This window comes from Anomaloglossus baeobatrachus, chromosome 6 (genome assembly GCF_048569485.1).
Source record: "Anomaloglossus baeobatrachus isolate aAnoBae1 chromosome 6, aAnoBae1.hap1, whole genome shotgun sequence".
Taxonomy (NCBI): Eukaryota; Metazoa; Chordata; class Amphibia; order Anura; family Aromobatidae; genus Anomaloglossus; species Anomaloglossus baeobatrachus.
Window position 1 is genome coordinate 452,997,379 of NC_134358.1, and position 16,235 is coordinate 453,013,613.

The 16,235-nt window shown below is 42.9% G+C and overlaps 1 protein-coding gene across 1 annotated transcript in view; it reads left to right on the top strand.

Annotated features, from left to right (window-relative positions):
• TOP2B (DNA topoisomerase II beta) overlaps positions 1 to 16,235 on the top strand; it is a 163,833-nt gene that overhangs the window by 33,054 nt on the left and 114,544 nt on the right. Inside the window, exons 4-11 of the mRNA XM_075315280.1 lie at positions 1,098 to 1,161; positions 7,684 to 7,829; positions 8,013 to 8,110; positions 9,700 to 9,912; positions 9,992 to 10,165; positions 10,671 to 10,772; positions 11,199 to 11,336; positions 15,389 to 15,527. Coding sequence (XP_075171395.1) covers positions 1,098 to 1,161; positions 7,684 to 7,829; positions 8,013 to 8,110; positions 9,700 to 9,912; positions 9,992 to 10,165; positions 10,671 to 10,772; positions 11,199 to 11,336; positions 15,389 to 15,527 — 1,074 coding nt within the window. The remainder of the gene's footprint in view (positions 1 to 1,097; positions 1,162 to 7,683; positions 7,830 to 8,012; positions 8,111 to 9,699; positions 9,913 to 9,991; positions 10,166 to 10,670; positions 10,773 to 11,198; positions 11,337 to 15,388; positions 15,528 to 16,235) is intronic.

Genomic DNA, 16,235 nt, shown 5'->3' on the forward strand with positions numbered 1-16,235 from the left:
CAATCACAGCTGTGGAAGTGATCTACCAGTCTTATCAGTCTCCGATGCTGCCGAGCTGTGACTGTCATCATCCGGGAGGGAGCGGTGAAAGCACACGACCCCAGTGAAGACTGAAGAAACGGCCAAGTGGTCTCCAAAGCAGAGATTTCACACTGTGTGCTCCAGAAAAAAAACAAATGTGAATATCTCTGTAATGGAGTGATGTAGAACAAAATGGAAAAGCTCAGCAAACTCAACGGAGCTCTGGGATTTTTACAATGTATTAAACTCAATTTTTTTATGCAAATGACAGGTCCTCCTTAATAGAAGGGTGTCTTTTTAGGATCCAGTTCTCTTGCTCAGTATAGAGTATTGTTACAATGTCTCTTGCGGACATGACTTTTCCTACAACCCAATGATTCAAATGACCTTGGACGATTTGTTGAACACTTCCTTACTTCTAGCTTTCCCCTTAGCTGATAGCCTTAGGTCCCAGTAAGGGGCACTTTTGAGTTGCTTATTTCAATAGACCCTTCACACTAGTAGTAATTTGCATTCCTAGGTACTGTCTCTTTTGACCTTATTTTCTAAGGGTAATAATTGCAGATCCCAAATTAATGCGGGAAATTCCGGTGTCCATATAACTGGTTTTTCCATCTGTGTTGCTGCAGATATAAGATATGAACAATACCTGCTGCATTTATCATGATCGTTTCCTATTTTCTGCGCAAATCAAGTAGTAAGAATGATTATACAGTAAAGTCCCCTCTAGTATGTGGGGGGAAAATGGTTATGTGGTGAATATAAGCGGACTATGGATATGATTATAGCTACCCCGTATTTCTCCCAGTTCCCTGTAGACCATGTCCAGGCATCCTTTCTTCTGCCGGGCACACTTCTGTAAATATACTTAAGCCCATTGTGTGCCTTATTATAATCACAGGGATCCTTGTAGCAGTGTGTGGTGCCATTCACTTAATATGCCATAAAGCTAGGCCGCCATAGACATTTTAGCAGTATTACTGAATGCCAAGTAGCGCGGAGGCTTTTAATGAGCAGTATTTACTGCATGTTCATTTTCTTGGTTGGCTTGAAACAAATTTTCTTTCATTTTCCAGTCAATGCCGCCGACAATAAGCAGAGGGATAAAAACATGAGTTGCATTAAAATTTCTATTGATCCGTAAGTAAAAGAAAACAAATTTCTTCCTATTTCATATAATTAATGTTGTTTCTCTGTAGTCCGCTGTAATAGTGGCTTTTAATAGTCAATATTGTCTGCACCCAGGAAAACCTTTATTATTATTTTAATAGATTTTATGTTTTTCTATTTTTATTTCTGCACACATAATTGTTTGTATAATGTTTTTTTGCTTATCTTTACTGAAAATTCCAGTAATCATTTCGGTAGTTGTTAAAAGGATATTCCAAAAATCACAATATGGTTGTATAATAGTGTAATATTTTGTTTCTGCCCATATAACTCCATTTTAAATCTCCCCCATTTTGCATACATCACTCTCGAAGGATGCCCCTCCAGATTCCATTGGGACCTACTTGCTGTAGTTCCAGCGCTTCTGATCGAGCATGAGCAGTGTAGTCTCCCAACTGGCGTCTGCCAGCATAGCTCTGCTCTAGGACATGTCTAGAAAGGAGCTGCTCCTCTGATGGATAATGTCATTGGAAGGAACAGAACCTCCATCATTTCAGTACGGCTATCAAACTAGGAAGCAGTGGTGTGTGTGTGTGTGTGCGTGCTGGTAACTTAAAGGGTGCTTTACACGCTGCGACATCGCTACCGATATATCGGTCGTGGTCACGTCGTTAGTGACGCACATCCGGCGCCCTTAGCGACATCGCAGCGTGTGACACAAATGAGCGACTGTCAACGAGCACAAAAACATGAAAAATCGTTGCTCGTTGACACGTCGCCCCTTTCCTTAATATTGCTGCTGCCACAGGTACGATGTTCGTCGTTCCTGCGGCAGCACACATAGCTATGTGTGACACCGTAGGAACGACGAACATCTCCTTACCTGCGTCCACCAGCAATGCGGAAGGAAGGAGGTGAGCGGGATGTTACGTCCCGCTCATCTCTGCCCCTCTGCTTCTATTGGCCGGCTGCTTAGTGACGTCGCAGTGACGTCGCTATGACGCCGAACGTACCTCCCCCTTGAGGGAGGGATTGTTCGGTGGTCACAGCGACGTCGCTGACAAGGTATGTGCGTGTGACGCTGCCGTAGCGATAATGTTCGCTACGGCAGCGATCACCAAATGTCGCACATACGACGGGGGCGGGTGCTATCGCGCTCGACATCACTAGCAATCGCTAGCGATGTCGCAGCGTGTAAAGCACCCATTAGAGGAGCAATGTACTGCAGAATGGGGCTGTATATAGAGGAGACAAAAAAAGATATACTGCAGGATGGGCTCTATATAAAGAGGTTGAGAGGAGCAGTATATGGTATTGAAAGGGGCGACATATGGCAGGCTAGGGCTACATATAGAGAGCCTTAGAGGAGTGGTATATGGCAGGTGGGGCTATATATGCAGGAGCTAAGAGGATTTGAATTGTGTTTGGTGCCTGCTGCCCTCAGATTTGTGATGTAAAACTCAATGCTACTCTGTTGACGCATATGACAGAAGATAATCCTCTGCAATATGCATAAATGGAGCATTTGCAGTTTCTCATCAGTGGCCTGTCATCAGCAGGCAAGAACCACGATTCTGCGCTGCCTAGTAATTACAAGCTCTGTTGTGAAGGAGGGCAGTAGAGTTGAGCTCTTTTTAAAATCAGTTAGTAATGATGAAAAACGGAATACTGATGTAGATGGCAGAAGATAATATTGACTAGGCAGAGTACGGTACAGGAGTAGAGAGTGCACAGGAGCACAAGGTGACTTCTACACTTAGATTAGTTTGAAGATAACTCAGATTGGCGACACTAATCAAAAGCAAATGGGAGACGACTCAAGAGTCTGCAGCATTGAGTAGAAGCAAGGTGCTGCTTGGAAATATAGTTTGAGAAGATAAAAATACAACCACCCATTATGGTATATGAAGCTCGATGCACAGAGACAGTTTGATGAAAAACGACACAAAGGTACTTGAAAATAATTGTAATGGCTTAGGCCTTATTCACACATCAGTGTTTAAACACATAAATAGCACTGGTGTCATCTGTGCTTTAGATCAATATGGCATTGTTGTGTCATCCCAGTGTCCGTTTTTACTATAGGTGTGTCATCAGTGTTTTTCATTGATTGATTATTTTTATTAAAGGGAACCTGTCAGGTGCAATATGCACTCAGACCCATGAGCAGTTCTGGGTGTATATTGCTATTCCCTGCCTAAAGCTGGGTTTACACACTGCAACATCTCAAACGACATCGCTGTAACGTCACCGGTTTTGTGACGCAATAGCGATGTTGTTTGCGATGTTGCAGTGTGTGAAACCTATCAGCGACCCGGCCCCTGCTGTGAAGTTGTAATCGTTACAAATCGTTCAGGACCATTCCTAGGTCCTTTGTTTCCCGCTGTGCAGCATGCATCGCTGGAAAGTTTCAGTGTGTGAAAGACTTTGCAGCGACTTTGTTAGCAACTTCCCTTTCAAAAGGCTGCTTATCAACGTCCCCAACAACCAGCTAGGTCGCTCTGCAGGTCCGGATCGCTGTTGCGTTGTTGGACAGGTTTGCCTGTTTGACTGCTCACCAGCGACTCAACAGAGACTTAGGGAGGTCGCTGTTACGTCACAAAACCGGTGACGTTACAGCGATGTCCTTTGCGATGTTGCAGTGTGTAAACCCAGCTTAACTGTCCCTGTATACACTAGCATAGATAGAGATCATTAGAAAAAGTATTTCTAAAGATTGTTTATTATATGCTAATGAGACCAGGGACGCCCTGTGGGCATACTAACCGGCTTCAGTGAGGTATAGTGCGCATGACCAGAAGTTCTGGGGACTCCGGATAAGGTGAGGCTCTACAGCTAGGTATTGTGTGTTTTGGGATTATATTATTTATCTGCAGATACTGCCTTGTTTATATACTTATTGTGCATTCTATTATCAGTGCCCTGATACTTCATTGGGGATATAAGTACAGGATTATGTCCATCCCCCTATTTCAACCATTCTTTTTCTCTTGTCAATCATATTTTCAACCTTTGTCAACCTTATATGTTTAGTATCAATAAAAGCCAAGTTTATATATAAATAAATGTATATATGTGCCTCTCCTGGTATATATCCCCATCCTGAGCCCCTCCAGGTATATATGTTCCCTTCCTGGTATGTATATCCCCAACCTGGTATATATCCCCATCCCCCTCCTGGGCCTATCCTGGTTTACTTGTTCCCATCCTGGTTTTTGTCCCCTTCCTGGTATATATGTCCTCCTGCTTTTTTATTTACCCTCCCTGGCTTCTATGTCATGCGGTGTCCACTCTGCACTGTGATGCTGGATGTGCGCCATTGGACGCACATCCAGCTGAAGCAGGGGCTGAGTTTGGCGGGCCCCCCTACCACGACCCCTGGAACCTGCGACAGTCCCGCCCCTATCTTCAGGTTATGGAGCTAATTTGCATGCAATACCCTTGAAGCGCTTCACATGCAAATTAGCCATTTGTAGTGGCCAAAGCGACACGGCCGGACTCTGCTGTGACTGGGGCTCAGAATTTAACCCCTTAACGACCGCGGGCAGTAAAGTTACGTCATAGTGGGGGGAACCACGCACATGTCAGCTGATTTGTACAGCTGACGTGTGCCTTGCAGGCACGAGTGGAATCATTATCCACCCGTACCTGTTAGCACCTTAAATGGCGCTGTCAAAGTGTGACAGCGCCATTTTAATGGCGATCGCGGTAAAGGTTTACTCACCACCTGCCACCGAAAGTCACATGACGTGATCACATGGATCCGATGGTTGTCATGGTAGCACAGGGTTATGTGATGACTCTTGTAGCTCACATGACTAAGGTCCTGTAGCAGCCGAGTACTGTAGGTTACAAGAGAGAGATAATCATTTCTCTCGATCTCAGCGGTGCTGCTCTGATCGGGAGAAAAGAATGAGCGACCAGATAGCTGATCCTTATAGCCCCCTAGGGGGAATAGTAAAATTAAAAAATAAAGTTTAAAAAAATAAAAATAAATAAACCTAGTAGTTAAAATCACCCCCCTTTCGCCCCATTGAAAATGAAAGGGTTAAAATAATATATATATATTTCATTTACATACACACACACACATTTGGTATCGCCGAGTTCAGAAATGTCCGATCTATCAAAATATAAAATCAATTAACCTGATCGGTAAACTGCGTACTGACAAAAATATTCCAAACACCAAAATTACATTTTTTGGTCAGCGCAAATTTTGCACAAAATGCAATAACAGGCGATCAAAATGTAGCATCTGCGCAAAAGTGGTACCATTAAAAATGTCAGCTTCAGACACAAAAAATAAGCAGTCACTGAGCCATAGTTCCTGAAAAATGTGAACGCTATGGCGCAAAAAGTGCGCCACCTTTTTTGGACAAACTTCAGATTTTTTTAACCCCTTAGATAAAAGTAAACCTATACATGTTTGGTGTCTACAAACTTGCAGCTACCTGAGGTATCACACCCACACATCGGTTTTACCATATAGTGAACACAATTAATAAAATATCTCAAAAACAATCGTGCAATCGCAGTTTTTTTGCAATTATTCCGCATTTGGAATTATTTTGACGTTTTTCAGTACATTATATGGTAAAACTCATGGTTTCATTTAAAAGTACAACTCATTCTGACAAAAACAAGCCCTTCTATGGCAAGATTGACGAAAAAATAAAAACGTTGCGACTCTTGGAACAAGGGTGAAGAAAAAAAAACAGCGCAAAATCGGCCTCTCGTGACGGGGGTTAATAAAGCTAAGTAATTACCACGGGCCGGGACCCCTTTTCACCAGGCCCCAAACACCAATAATGGTTGTAATGCTGGTTACGCTTGATAAGAGTTTAGTTGTCCTTGTATGTTGTGAATATATACGTACAGTCAGTTTGGGCACCCCTATTAATGTTAACCTTTTTTTTTTTTATAACAATTTGGGTTTTTGCAACAGCTATTTCAGTTTCATACATCTAATAACTGATGGATTGAGTAATATTTCTGAATTGAAATGAGGTTTATTTTACTAACAGAAAATGTGCAATCCACATTTAAACAAAATTTGACTGGTGCAAAAGTATGGGCACCCTAATCAATTTCTTGATTTGAACACTCCTAACTACTTTTTACTGACTTACTTAAGCACTAAATTGTTTTTTTAACCTCATTGAGCTTTGAACTTCATAGGCAGGTATATGCAATCATGAGAAAAGGTATTTAAGGTGGCCACTTGCAAGTTGTTCTCTTATTTGAATCTCCTATGAAGAGTGGCATCATGGGCTCCTCAAAACAACTCTGAAATTATCTGAAAACAAAAATTATTCAACATAGTTGTTCAGGGGAAGGATACAAAAAATTGTCTTAGAGATTTAAACTGTCAGTTTCCACTGTGAGGAACACAGTAAGGAAATGGAAGAACACAGGTACAGTTCGTGTTAAGCCCAGAAGTGGCAGGCCAAGAAAAATATCAGAAAGGCAGAGAAGAAGAATGGTGAGAACAGTCAAGGACAATCCAAATACCTGCAGCATCATCTTGCTGCAGATGGTGTCACTGTGCATCGGACAACAATACAGCGCACTTTGCACAAAGAGAAGCTGTATGGGAGAGTGATGCAAAAGAAGCCGTTTCTGCAAGCACGCCACAAACAGAGTCGCCTGAGGTATGCAAAAGCACATTTGGACAAGCCAGTTACATTTTGGAAGAAGGTCCTGTGGACTGATGAAACAAAGATTGAGTTGTTTGGTCATACAAAAAGGCGTTATGCATGGAGGCAAAAAAACACGGCATTCCAAGAAAAGCACTTGCTACCCACAGTAAAATTTGGTGGAGGTTCCATCATGCTTTGGGGCTGTGTGGCCAATGCCGGCACCGGGAATCTTGTTAAAGTTGAGGGTCGCATGGATTCAACTCAGTATCAGCAGATTCTTGACAATAATGTACAAGAATCAGTGATGAAGTTGAAGTTACACAGGGGATGGATATTTCAGCAAGACAATGATCCAAAACACCGCTCCAAATCTACTCAGGCATTCATGCAGAGGAACAATTACTATGTTCTGGAATGGCCATCCCAGTCCCCAGACCTGAATATCATTGAACATCTGTGGGATGATTTGAAGCGTGCTGTCCATGCTCAGCGACCATCAAACTTAACTGAACTGGAATTGTTTTGTAAACAGGAATGGTCAAATATACCTTCATCCAGGATCCAGGAACTCATTAAAAGCTACAGGAAGTGACTAGAGGCTGTTATTTTTGCAAAAGGAGGATCTACAAAATATTAATGTCACTTTTATGTTGAGGTGCCCATACTTTTGCATCGGTCAAATTTTGTTTAAATGCGGATTGCACATTTTCTGTTCTGTTAGGAGTGCCCAAACTTTTTCATATGAATGTGTGTGTGTGTGTGTGTGTGTGTGTGTGTATGTATATATATATATATATATATATATATATATATATATATATATATATAATTAGCAGTGTCATGTGTTTGGCCACTTGACACTGCTTCTAAACATAAGTGAATGTTTTTTTAAAACCTTATTTGTTCACAGTGACTCAAACATCATTAGTATTTGGAACAATGGGAAAGGAATTCCAGTGGTGGAGCATAAGGTAGAGAAGGTGTATGTCCCCGCTCTGATATTTGGCCAGTTGTTGACTTCCAGCAACTATGATGATGAGGAGAAAAAAGTCACAGGCAAGTTAATTTGTTTAAATGGCAAAACAACACCGGAGTGCTTGTCTATGGCAATATCTCAATTCCATGAATATCGTTTTCTTATACCTTTGTATTCATCTGTCGTAAGCAGGTCTTTTGTATGGACATTAGTGCTTATTTTCAAGAACAAAGTAGAAAACGTCTTTATTTTTATTTTTGCAGGTGGCCGTAATGGTTATGGTGCTAAACTTTGCAATATATTCAGTACAAAATTCACAGTGGAAACAGCCTGCAAAGAATACAAACACAGCTTTAAACAGGTATGTAGTCTGATATGTATTTAGCAAGTCCGAAGCTTGTTTGCTATGGAATATAAAAAAGTCATTCCCTGATATCAAGACAAAGCGTAACTGGTTCACCTTTTGGAGAGTGACATTTCAGTGTAAGGAGACTTATAGGCCATGCAATGCTCCTCTGGGAAATGTATTATGTAAGTAACCTCATCAAACGGAAGAAAACTTGATCTCTGGCGCCATCTACTGGATGCAACAATCTTAAAAATCAATATTGCCACACAAAAGGATAAAAAGCCAAACCAAAAACTCTTATTTGCAGACATATCTTTTGTGGTGTTGCCCATCCTCGGTGCAAAACAGGAGAACTGATTTGGTTAGGTGAGAGACCTCTGACTGAGAGTCTATGGGGAAACCTATGAGGATGACACAGTATACTAGGATATGTGGAGTATTCTGATAAGTTTTCCTGCTGAGTCAGTTATGAAGATAGACCCTTAACAAGAAACCAGATCTTCTGACTCTTAGCCTTTGCAAATTATTATGGGAAGATTTAAGCAGCCTAATGGTATAATTGAAGAGCCATCCAAGTAACTTTCTTGGGTCCAGCAGAGTAAGCTCTGTGCTATGTGCACACTGAATTTTTCAAGTAGAAACTGAGTGAAAACTCCTTAAAATGTTTTCTGTTCTGCAAACTTCGTATAAAGGCTATATGCACATGGCGCCGCAAAAGTGTCCCATAAATTGAACATCATGCTCAGCAATGAATGACTGCACTGTACATGTTCTGTCTTCCGTCACTTCTTTTTACTGTCTCAGGATTCAGAACTCCTGCAGTGGTTCAAAGAGACCAGCCCATTCTTGAAAATACAAAGTAAAAGACGCCAGCAGCGTCCGAAATGAAGCTGGCGAAGCCACTTTAGGGAAGCGACCACCATCTTTTTCCTGACGTTGCTTTGCCTCATTAAACCTGGTGGATGCAGCGGTGTCTAAAAGACGCCATGTGCATATATCCTTATTGTGGTTTTTCATTTTCAAACACAGTACAATCCCTAATGGATGCCCTGTTCTGTGACCGCTGTATGCCCTAATAAAGCATTTGGACATATGTTTTTGGCTCAGAAAACACCTTAATCCAGTGTTTTCATTTTCTAAACTATTTTGATATTTGGTTTAGTAACAGCTCACTAAAATATCTATAGTTCTCTGTACTATATAGAATATGTATATAGTGTAGAACTTATTGACTGTAAGCCCTATGGACAGGACTCGTGTGTCTCGTCTCCACAGTTATCTTTTCAGACTTCCTTATAAACATACATGCTCAGTTTATTTGAGCATGCATGTGTTCTCCTTGAGAAGGAATATGCTTGTGGTTTATCTCCCGTGCAAAGTAATAATTGGGTATGTTGAAATCGAAGATGGCCAATCCTTCTTTTCTTGACATTTGTTGTTTGGTGAAGTCCATTACCACTGAATCTGGCAGGTTTGTCAGACTTTGCTCTTGTGCATAGAGTCCTTCATATTTGGTGTATTTGCTAGAGTCTTCATTATGGTATATGTCTTCTATTAATAAGAATCACTGCACGCTATAACTGATTTCTGTTTTTTCCCAGATCTGGATGAACAATATGCAGAAGACTTCAGACCCGAAGATCAAGCATTTTGATGGCGATGACTACACATGTATCACATTCCAGCCAGATTTATCCAAATTCAACATGGAGAAGTTAGATAAGGATACAGTGGCTCTCTTAACAAGAAGAGCTTATGACATTGCCGGGTCTTGCAAAGGTGTTCGAGTGCTGCTGAATGGGAAGAAACTTCCTGTAAGTTGGGTGCAATGACCTCAGACTGGGAGCCTCTTAGGCGTGATACTGCAGCCTATTAATTCTTACTCTTTCAAAGGTACATGGATTCCGCAGTTACGTAGATCTTTACGTAAAGGAGAAACTGGATGAGACGGGTGTAGCCCTGAAAGTAATCCATGAAGTTGCAAACGAGCGGTGGGATGTGTGCCTCACATTGAGTGAAAAAGGCTTTCAGCAGATCAGTTTTGTAAATAGTATAGCTACCACAAAGGTAAGGAGGTGGATGGCCACTTTATACACTCCTATCTTAGATTACATGTCATAGATTGTAGCCTAGTCCTCCAGGACAATGGCCACCAGCTCACTATTGTTCTTGGGTATGTGCACTGCAACTGACTTCAAATCGCACCAGACACTTTCTATGGGCTACAAGTCGGGTGACTGATGGCCGCTGCTGGCTTTTTCCAGGCCTTCTTCTGAAGCCATGCCTTGCCTTGGTGGACTTTGAAGTACCGAATGCTTGGGCTCATAGTCCTGTTGGGTAATGTGGCTGGAGACTTACCTGTGCTTTGGTATTAGCTATTGTAGCACGTTTGCATCACCTGACAATGCTGTAAATGTTTTTTTGGGGATTTGTTCCCTCTTGTGGGTTATTAGGCATTTACAAGCCAGTGGTCTAAATACGTACATTTAACTATGTGTGCAACGATGTCCTCTGATTTTGGTGTATACAATTTTTTAACTTGTGTGATTAATTCCATTCATTCTTCTCATAGGGTGGTAGACATGTTGATTATGTAGTGGATCAGATAGTATCTAAACTCATTGAAGTTGTGAAGAAAAAGAACAAAGCTGGAGTTTCTGTGAAGCCATTCCAGGTACGGTGCAGTTCTCTTTTATGGACTATTTCATCTATATATTGCTATTAGCGCTGAAGATACTCTCATATAAGAAACTACAATAAATGCATATAAAGTACCTCTGTGCAAACTCTCCTGCCTGTGAGGCATGAAGGGATGCGTCTGCAAGCGTGAACATACAGCTGCACAGGCAACGTTTTGTGGCCCACCAAGCGTCATGCACATGCCACAGCAATCTGCAGTGGGGTCTCCACAGGTCAGATCAGGCGGTGGAGTTTTTTTCAGAGGTACACCTAAAATTGTCGAAACCAAAAATTAGCACAAATGAAAATCTATTTTTTTTGTATAGTAAGTAAAGGATCTGGTGAGAGTTGCGTTAGTGATGCACAGCTCTGATTTTGTTGCCAGTCACAATTATCTATTTGGGTGTTTTGTTTCTTTCAGGTGAAGAATCACGTTTGGGTTTTTATCAATTGTTTGATTGAGAACCCTTCATTTGACTCCCAGACAAAGGAGAACATGACCCTGCAGCCAAAAAGTTTTGGCTCAAAGTGCCAGCTCTCTGAGAAGTTTGCTAAAGCTGTAAGTGTTCTGGTAACCGAATTGTCTTTGCTGGCTCTTCTCATCTTCCTAACCGTAAAGCAGATCTAAATAAATACCTTCATTAAGGGCTCAGTCACACATCTGTTTTTTTCATGGATAGCATTTATACCTTTTGACACTCTGGGGCTGTTCACATGTCCATGATTTATTGTGGGCAGAGTGATCCATACATAATAGCAGAGACATGTCTGATATTGATCTGAGTGCCTGCTCAAACTCTGCAATGAAAGTCTATGCGTTTGTGAAAAAAAGTCAGATAGCACTCGTCTGCCATCTGTGTCCTGTCTGTTCGAATAGGAGAGGAGAAGGGGTTAACGCCGCGCATCAGCCAAATGAAAAATGTAGTGTTGTTGATAAATTAATATCTTTTTAATTCCATAGGTCTACGCGTTTCGAGGTAGAAACATCTTCCTCAGGACCAGAATATCAACAAAACAAAACGCGTAGACCTATGGAATAAAAAACATATTAATTTATCAACAACTCTGCGTTTTTCATTTGGCTGATGCGCGGCGTTAACCCCTTCTCCTCTCCTATTCGAAAACTCTTCCACGTGGTGCTGCGGCAGACGCCATTATCTCATGCTTTGCAGTGGCTGTGACTTTCATAACCACACTAGATGAGTGTATATACTTTTATATATTACTCCTCTTTATCTGGTAATACCCTATCACCTCTTCTTTTTCTAGCTTTATATCTGTGTCCTGTCTGTCTTTGACTGACTGATAGGAAAAGGGGAAGAAACTTTTTTTTTCTCAGTAAAGAAAAACTGATGAAACTCTAATGAAAACCACTAATAACACTCAGTCTGTTTTTCTCATATGCGAAAAATCTGAATGAGGCTTAAATCGGCATATCTGACCGTTTTGGCACTGTAATCATGCCATCCTTGCTGTAATGGAAATCAGCTACTCTTCTGCTGACATCCTGCGATTTATTTGTGGATGTGAGCAAATATACAGAAGCTAATCTATTCAGGCAGTGCTTCAGTGTAAAGCATGGAGGAAAATAAAGCCATATTAAAGGAATATCCAGGACTCCTTCCCCCACCTTCCCTATTTGTGGCTGAGAACTTACCCTCAGGTTATTTCTATCTATCTGCCTTTTCTGCCCTGCGATGATCTCTCCCTGCTAGGATGGCGATTCTTCTGCTTCCTTTGACCTGACGTCAACAGAGCAGTACCTTCTCTTCCGCTCTGCTCTGTCGACAAGGAGTTACTGACGGAATAATGCTGGTTGACAGCCAGCTCCCTGCAGTTATGCCGCAGGAAGCCCACTGTCCCTCAGCATGACGTCATCAACAGAGCAGAAGAGAAAGAGCTGCTCTGTTGATGACGACACTGGAAGCTGGAGAATCGATGGCAGGAGCAAAACTGACTGCTTTGAGGTGAAAGATTTTGTCGCAGAGCAAAACAGGAGGTACTTGACTACTACCTGCCGGTAAGTGCTTGGCCCCATATTGAAAAAAAAAAAGTCCCGGATCACCTTTTAACCTAAAATTGATGATGTGACCGATGGATTTAAGACTACCTTAGACTTTACACAATGCAGCTGACCTAAAATAACCGATTGTATGTTCTAATCATGTAGCGTAAAAAGCCTCCAACAAGGGAGGTATGGGGGGGAATAAATAAACTGCCCACAAGCATCACACAGTGAAAGACTAAAACTGGGTATGCCCATCATTACATGTGGATTTTTCTTTGTCGCTCCATTGGGAGACCCAGACAATTGGGTGTATAGCTTCTGCCTCCGGAGGCCACACAAAGTATTACACTTAAAAGTGTAACCCCTCCCCTCTGCCTATACACCCTCCCGTGCATCACGGGCTCCTCAGTTTTATGCTTTGTGTGGAAGGAGGCACACATCCACTCATGCATTCTCGGATTCTGCAGTGGGTGGAAGCCACAGCCTCCACGATCTCCGCAGTGTACATCCCGGGCGTAGAAAACTGGGAAGCAGATTTTCTCAGTCGTCAGGGCATGGACGCGGGGGAATGGTCTCTTCACCCAGACGTGTTTCGAGAGATCTGTCGTCGCTGGGGAACGCCGGACGTCTATCTCATGGCGTCACGACACAACAACAAGGTCCCGGCCTTCATGGCACGGTCTCAGGATCACAGAGCTCTGGCGGCGGACGCATTAGTTCAGGATTGGTCGCAGTTTCGACTGCCTTATGTGTTTCCTCCTCTGGCGATGCTGCCCAGAGTGTTACGCAAGATCAGGTCCGACTGTCGTCGCGCCATTCTCGTCGCTCCAGATTGGCCGAGGCGATCGTGGTACCCGGATCTGTGGCATATCACGGTGGGTCAACCGTGGGCGCTTCCAGACCGCCCAGACTTGCTGTCACAAGGGCCGTTTTTCCATCTGAATTCTGTGGCCCTCAACCTGACTGTGTGGCCATTGAGTCCTGGCTCCTAGCGTCTTCAGGATTATCTCAGGATTCATTGCCACTATGAGACAGGCCAGGAAACCAACGTCCGCCAAGATCTATTACAGATCTTGGCGGATCTTCTTATCCTGGTGCTCTGATAATGGTTTTTCTCCCTGGCCGTTTGCCTTACCCACTTTTCTTTCAGTCCTTCAATCCGAAATGGACAAGGGTTTGTCACTCTGCTCTCTCAAGGGACAAGTATCGGCGCTCTCCGTATTTTTTCAAAAGCGCCTGGCCAGGCTTCCGCAGGTCCGCACGTTCCTGCAGGGAGTTTGCCACATAGTCCCACCATACAAGCGTCCGATGGAACCCTGGGACCTTAACAGGGTGCTAACGGCTCTTCAGAAACCACCTTTCGAGCCGCTGCGGGATGTTTCTTTATCACGTCTTTCGCAGAAGGTGGCATTTCTAGTGGCAGTTACATCACTCCGAAGAGTGTCGGAGCTTGCAGCGCTGTCATGCAAAGCCCCCTTCCTGGTTTTTCACCAGGATAAGGTGGTTCTGCGTCCTGTCCCGGAATTTCTCCCTAAGGTGGTATCCCCTTTTCATCTCAATCAGGATATCTCCTTACCTTCATTTTGCCCTAATCCAGTTCACAAATGTGAAAAGGATTTGCACTCATTAGATCTAGTGAGGGCACTCCGGTTCTACGTGTCTCGCACGGCACCCCTGCGCCGTTCAGATGCGCTCTTTGTCCTTGTCGCTGGCCAGCGTAAGGGTTCGCAGGATTCCAAGTCAACCTTGGCTCGGTGGATCAAGGAATCGATTCTTGAAGCCTACCGTTCTTCTGGGCTTCCGATTCCTTCAGGGCTGAAAGCCCATTCTACCAGAGCCGTGGGTGCGTCCTGGGAATTGCGGCACCAGGCTACGGCTCAGCAGGTGTGTCAGGCAGCTACCTGGTCTAGTCTGCACACTTTCACGAAACACTATCAGGTGCATACCTATGCTTCGGCAGACGCCAGTCTTGGTAGGCGAGTCCTTCAGGCGGCGGTTGCCCACCTGTAAGAGGGGGCCGTTTTCGGCTCTTTTTATCGAGGTATTCTTTTACCCACCCAGGGACTGCTTTTGGACGTCCCAGTTGTCTGGGTCTCCCAATGGAGCGACAAAGAAGAAGGGAATTTTGTTTACTTACCGTAAATTCCTTTTCTTCTAGCTCCTATTGGGAGACCCAGCACCCGCCCCTGTTCCCTTCGGGCTGGTTGTTCTTTTGTGTACACATGTTGTTCATGTTGAATTGTTCTTTTGGTTCATGGTTTTCAGTTCTCCGAACATCCTTCGGATTGAATTTACCTTGGACCAATTTATAAGTTTCCTCCTTCCTGCTTTTGCACCAAAACTGAGGAGCCCGTGATGCACGGGAGGGTGTATAGGCAGAGGGGAGGGGTTACACTTTTTAAAGTGTAATACTTTGTGTGGCCTCCGGAGGCAGAAGCTATACACCCAATTGTCTGGGTCTCCCAATAGGAGCTAGAAGAAAAGGAATTTACGGTAAGTAAACAAAATTCCCTTCTTTTCCTCTCTATCAAAGTATGTTTTGCAATTTTTAGTTTTTTGTTATTTTTTTTGTCTAATTTTTTTTTTCCGCCTCATTTGCTCAGGCTTCAAATTGTGGCATTGTGGAGAGTATTCTAAATTGGGTCAAATTTAAGGCACAAACACAACTAAATAAGAAGTGTTCTTCTGTGAAGCACAGCAAAATTAAAGGCATTCCCAAACTGGATGATGCAAACGATGCGGGTAAGTCGTGTATGAAACCCTGAGACCATTTCCAAAGTATGATATCACACATAAAGGAAGTTTAAAGGGAACCGTTATATCCCCAAATGCTATTAACCGGTAGATACAGTGCTAACCTGCAGGACAATAGCGTAATACTAAGAGGCAGCTTGACGCGCACCCCGGCACTTCGACTGAAAGTTCGCACTGCAACACATCTGTGCATTGTTAGCTGTCAATCAAGTGTCAGGTGTGCTTACATCCACCGCTAACAATGCTCTGAGTGCTGACTGCACTCCTATATGACTGAAAGGCAGTGGCTACCAGGAGAAATAAAGTTTATTTTTTCTCAGTAGCTGCGCTTTCAGTTGGCTAGACAGTATTGGAACTCTATTAACCTTCAGATTAAACCTCTTTGTTGATATGACAGGTTCCCTTTATAGACGTGTTCACATGTAGTGTAAATACTGGGGGTTTTCTGCTGCTTTTCATTTCCATATTTTTTGCAGGTACCCACACCAAACTATGAAATAACGATCTTCTCTGGATGTTGGATTTTTGGTGCAAAGTTATTAATGCTTTTTTATAGCACAAAAAAAATCTGCATTTAAAAAACACAACTGCCTTTTTATTTTCTCATTTACATGCGGTTTTCCAGGCTCTCTATAGAAGCCTATTAAACCGCTCCAAAAACTCACAGTTCAATATTATCTTAAGACATACGGTGGG